The sequence below is a fragment of the Rhincodon typus genome, chromosome 34 (genome assembly GCF_021869965.1).
Source record: "Rhincodon typus isolate 14 chromosome 34, sRhiTyp1.1, whole genome shotgun sequence".
In the NCBI taxonomy this organism is placed as follows: Eukaryota; Metazoa; Chordata; class Chondrichthyes; order Orectolobiformes; family Rhincodontidae; genus Rhincodon; species Rhincodon typus.
In genome coordinates, this window is record NC_063365.1 from 14,876,841 (window position 1) to 14,882,840 (window position 6,000).

Here is a 6,000-nt window from a genome sequence, read left to right on the forward strand (position 1 = left end):
GCAGTAACCCAAACAGATTTACTCTTCTTCACTTTCACAACAACTCAGGGACTCTGCACCAGTCCACTGTCATCCTGGCTTAAAGCAGCTTCCCAGCATAAACCACAGTGAATCTATGACTGATCTTTGAGAATGTCTCAGCAGCCCCATGGGCCTTGTGTTTACCCAGTGATGCGTCAATCCATTGATGCTGCATAATGAATTATTAATATTTTGTAATTAGAGAAATGAGAAAATCGTTTAAATCAGTCTTAAATTGTCAAGATAAATCATAGTTAAATAGTACTCTTGTCCCAGTGGGGAAAGAGCAAAAGATTGTGGATTACATTGACAGTTTAAGACACTGTAGACCCTTATCTCAGTGATTTCAATGGCCTTGCATAACCTAACAATGCAAGTTTATACATTTTGATGATGTTGGTTTTATTTATAAAAAGTTTGATAAAATCATTGAGAAGACTGCACAAGAGCTACGCTGACAATTTAACTATGTCTGGATTTGTCATCAAGTCCACAACATGAATCCTTTGAATCCTTAAAGTTGTTCTGGATTTTAATTTACAGGAACCCCATCTTCAAATGTTTAACTTTTCACAGTGGAATCATTAATAGATAAGGGAACAAACAACTTTTAAACAAAAATATTTTCAGTATGTTGGCCATTGTTTTAAATCAAATTTTGTTTATACATAACATATCTCAGGATGTTTCAAAACGATTCTAAGTAAACAAAATTGGACACCTGGTCAGTCAGAAAAAGGAGAAAAATGGAAGGGTTGGTTAAAAAGCTTATTTAAAGAGATAGCAAAGAGGTTTTGGGCAGGGATTGCAGAATTTCGAGCCTTTACAGCTGAAGGCAATGTTGGGACAAGATGTGGCAGGAACGCACAGAGACCAAAGTTCTGGGGAATATAGGATTGGAGGAGATTGAAGAGATATGGAGCGATAAAAAGTTAACACAGCTGATTTTCATGTGGAGTGGCATCATCGGCTGTTTTAACTATCTTCTTTCTTACACTGGAAGCTATACATGTTAATACACAGAACTTGGTTCTTTGCAGGCAAAAAAAAAAATCTACATACATTCGACCTGTTTCAATTCAACAGAAAAAGATAACTGCCCTGTACTGGATCATTTCTTAGGGCAATACCTCGACCAGTCAGAATCAAACTGCTTGGTTTAAAATGTAAACAAATCTGATAGGTAACTGTCAATCGTGCATTCTCCTCTTCCAATTAGTCCACATGCCAACTTATTAGCTCTGGGCCAGGAGCCCAGGTTCTACCTGCTCCAAAGACATGTCATAATATCTCTGAATGGAACTGATTGGGTCTTTTCAGTGGAAAGCTTAAAGCTGTTACATAAACTTAAGGCTTGTGTTTTTGCTGGAGCTCAATGAACATGCCTAAATATTGCTAAGAAATTACTCATTTTGTAAAAGCTTTTCATTTTGCACTTATCAGGACAATTTGCAAGAATGCCAATTCAAGGGGAAAACCTACATCTAGATATTTTCTCATCAACCTGGGCTTGTATGTAGCTTATGTATACAATGGCCAATTTGTGATATGAAGTGTCATAAACAGCAAAGAGATGAACTAGTTAATATCATACTATTTTAGTTGGCAATACCCAGGAAAGACACCGAATGCTCCCAGCTCTTTTATAAATGCTAATATTTAAACATCACACAAAACTACCGAAGCAGGCAGCTATTATGTCTCACTTTAACATTTCAAAACTACAGTGCCTCTAATATTCAGCAGGACACCACAATACTATATTAAATCAAAAGAACAAACTCGAGTCCTGAAGTGGGGCTTGAACCCACAAACTACTGTGGGAGTACAACCAAACTGAAGGCTTGCAATTAATTTTGCACATTAACTTGCTCACTTTTGATGTCATGCATCGTTTTGTTTTTGAACTGAAACATAACCGGGATGGTTTTCTGTTGCCTAACGTTGTATGTTACAATTTTAAAAACAAATAACGTGACCAAGAAATATATGTGCATAAACTACGACAGAAGTAAGATTCACTGAACCCAAAGTCCACTCCTCCAGTATTCAAGCAAGCTCGCCTAAAATCCAACTGTACTTTGACTGTCATTAATAGATACGTCTCTGTTACTTCGACTGCCAGCTTATTCTAAATATATAGCTCTCTTTACAGGAAAAGACTCTGTCTAGTATTCTTTCCAAATGTATTTTTTGAGAGTCTATTTTTGATAAACTGAGATACTGTTGACAGATTAGGCTCCAAATGAGACCTTTGAAATGTTAAGATGCTAGCTGGTGTTGTACTTCATTGCATGCTTTCAAATCTTAAATCACAAAACCAGGAGGTATTCTCCTAATGTTGAACAAGGATGGGCAGTTTTGATGAAAGATCTGAAACATGTTTCAGGCAGCAAGCCTGATGACTATTTCCAGCATATTTTGTTTTTATTTCAGATTCCCAGCATCTCCAGGATTTTGCATTTGTTTGGGCAGTATTGGATTGCATATCCAGCTGCTTCATTCCATTCCCTATTAGTTAAAGCCCTGAGCCAAGCAGTGAGCGGTTCACGGACTAATTCAGTAAGCCCACTGCTATTTGTTTCTCATTCTACCTGGTAGGATAAAAATGTGCAGCTCATACTTGATAAGGCTGAACAAATGTACAGTGCTATGTGACTGAGGTCAATATTTCATTGCTTCTATTGAAAGCAAAGTTGTTTTATATTAAATTGCAATGGCTGCTGGCAAATCTTTGACCTGTACAAAATGCTGCATGTGAATGATCTGGCATGCAATCTCTGCAAAGGAGAACTAAATTGGGCTTGAAGCTTGGAGTGTGGAGGAGGAAAGTACATTTGCTCACAACTGAGTACTGAACTCATGAAAGGAGCTGGCAAAGCAGAGAGTGACAATCCTGTATTGAAACCTACAGCCCAGTACTAAAGCTACAGCGTACAAATTCTATTTTATATCACTTCACAGGTGGCTGGTTTGATATTCTGTCAGACAGCACTAATGCACTCCCAGCAATGCCTTCTGGTTGTACTGCAGGATAGCAGTCATATGCATTCAGACAGAAAAAAAAATCTGATGCTCATCATTACCATTGAAAGGGGGTTAGGTGATCTACAAAGCGAGTCTACATTGGGAGTTTTACATCCATTACCTCAGAGACTTTGCACCCAATAACCGTGGCATTACTCTTAACAGTACGAAAGAGAGGGGCATAGAGAGTTGATTAGAAATCAGGACCTGCGTCCATAATGCAGCCTTCTTCGTTGAAATCTATTCGATCATACAATGCATTATCGCATCTTGACAATCCTCAACGTCAGAATACAAACCATGATAAGAAAAATGACCCACAAGTGGATTATTCCAGCGCCACTGGAACTTTATTAAACTCCAAAACCAGATCGAGGTGGCAATCGCGTGTGTGCATTGAACATTTAGCGAGTGCAAAATCCTGTGCAGCCGCTCAGTCATTTTAAAAACAGGCAGCCACAGTAATATTAAAGCCCGTGCAGTAAAGCAAGCCTCCAACAAAATAAACAGCAAAAGAGTTTCGCTTTTATTCACGACTCCTAGTGGATAATAGAAGCATTTTTGCACCAAATTCTCCCTCAGAAACGAGAGAGGAATAAGAGAGAGAGGAACCTGTTCAATACGGGGGGGCGGCAGAATTTAAATGACAAGTTGATGGAAATGAACAGTCTTGAAGGAGAACATGTTATTGAGAAGGTCGGCGTCCGCTTCCCCCCACCCACAGCACACACCCCCCCAAAAAAAACAAAGAATCTTTACCTTATTCTTGAGGCCGCAGTGGCAGCAGACAGCCCACAGGTAATGGACGGTCCTCCACAGGAGGATGATGAAGAGGCCGCCGAAGAAGGTGACCATGGACGAGGCGAGGAAGGCCCACCACATGCGCTGGTCGTTGCTGTCGCAGATGGTCTCGGCGTCGATGGGGATGATGACGGGATCCATCTTCAGCAGGGCCGCGGAGTGCCGGCGGCTGGAGGTGGCGGTGAAGGAAGAAGAAGAGGAGGAGGAGGAGAAGGAGAAGGAGGCGTTTCCCCGGGCCATGGCTTTAGCAGCGGGGGGAGAGGGAAAGGCCGCGGCGGCGGAGGAGGAGCAGGCCCTCCGCCAGGCCCGGAGACACCATGGCAACCGACAGCTTTCTCAGAGAGAGAGAGAGAGAGAGAAAAGCTTCTTCTCAACACTTCTCCTCACAACAACTGACGCACGGACAAATTAATAATCCCCAGAGCAAATTCCCATCAGTCAGGTTTATAATCCTGAGGGGAGGGGGAAGGAAAAACAAAATAATGGACTGTTTTGGTTTACAATGTCCCTTCCCTGTCTCTCCCCCAATCTTGTGTCCAGAAGCTCAGAAGGGGACTTTTAAATTTAAAAAATGCCAGTAGAATAGTAGTTCTGGATCTTCTTCCTTTTCCTCTCTTTCGAACAGATTGTTGCTGGTCGCCTCCTTATATCTCTCTTTCCCTGCAGCAGCAGGGGATTCCAGTCACATACATGCACACACACACACACACACACACAAACATCAATCAGAGGTGGATTTCTGATTGTAGTTTTTCTCAAGGGGTAAAATAGACGGGGGGGGGGTAAAAAAAAAGAAGTCCTTCTACCAAAGGGAGGAGATGGACAGACACTGCTGCTGCTGCTGCTGGGTTTGCTCCAACCACTCCCTCTCCCAGTCCTGCTCACACTGGTTGCTACTGCTTACTGACTGAACAGGAGCAGCGACTGATGCAGATCAGCGCAGCCCCTCAGCGCTCGTTACTGATTGCATTAATCAGATTTTCTCCCCAGCCCCTTCTATTCAATTCTATTTCCTCAACCTCTTCCCCAACTAAATCATTTTCCAATTGCACTCCACTACCTCCCCCCCCCAGTAAAATTGCCAGAGATGATTTTGCTTTTTGTTCAATTCGATTTGTGATCATGTTTGCTCCGCACAAAGAATGCATTTGCAGTTTCACCTTTTGCCTTGAAAGCGCATCTTCCGCAAATATCTCGACCTCCCCCACAGCCACACCGATGCTGATTATTTTTTATTGCAAATTGTAGGATGTCACCTCATTTCCCCTGAAATCATTGTCACGGATTTTGAGGTTTTGAAAACGGAAAATTGGTGTTGAGAGAAAAGCTGAACAGTTGCTGTTGTTTTCCTATCGATTTCTTAATGGTGATAAAAGGTAGTTATGATAAAGATTTATTTATTCATCGTTATACGTTAAAGAACAAAGAGTGTTGTAATATTTGACTGCTAGCTGATACCTAGTGACACAGGCAGAGACCGAGTGCTCCAATTCAATACAACGGGGCAATAATTAGTTATATTTCCGTGGATATAATTCAATGCCTTGCTCCTGTTATATAAAATGCTCAATTCATTTCCAACTGTCATCTTCTACACGATGATTTGTCAATGGCCGTGTTCAAGAGGTGGAGGCGATGTTTATCTAGAAAATTCTCCCATTTATTGTGTATGTTCAGCAGCATCTCGCGGGCTGATAACTCAAGATTGTTACAATCAATAACCCTCTCGCAACATGAATCTATACAATGGTGTCAGAGTGGCTGGGTTTTAACCCCTTCCAGCGGTTGTGCGCTTTCCCTTATTTTGGCATTTATTTTTTGGACCGACAAATTACCAGCCGCCGGATCCATTAAAATAAGGAACACACACGCATTTAGAGGAAGCTTCGAGAGAACAGCTTCTGCCTCAGAAACATCCACTGAAAAGGTTGCACCTAGGAATCACATTCAGAGTTTTCGGGGTATTTAGACGCAAACAAATAGCTTATTGATCGGCAAGGGAGTCAATGCCACGGTAGCCAACTGTGCATCTTCGATATCAGCCATGCCTCCTGCAAACGTTCACATTAAATCCAGATTTTGCTCGTTTGCGTGAACTTATTTATTTTTTCAAATGTTTTATTCACAACACTAAATTGCCAGGAATAATAA

At 41.4% G+C, this 6,000-nt stretch overlaps 1 protein-coding gene across 1 annotated transcript in view; it reads right to left on the minus strand.

Annotated features, from left to right (window-relative positions):
* The window catches only part of LOC109932831 (calcium-activated potassium channel subunit alpha-1-like), a 621,464-nt gene extending 616,852 nt beyond the window's left edge, over positions 1 to 4,612 (minus strand). The window contains exon 1 of the mRNA XM_048616327.1: positions 3,808 to 4,612. Coding sequence (XP_048472284.1) covers positions 3,808 to 4,089 — 282 coding nt within the window. The 5' untranslated portion in view covers positions 4,090 to 4,612. The remainder of the gene's footprint in view (positions 1 to 3,807) is intronic.
* Positions 4,613 to 6,000: the final 1,388 nt, after the last annotated feature.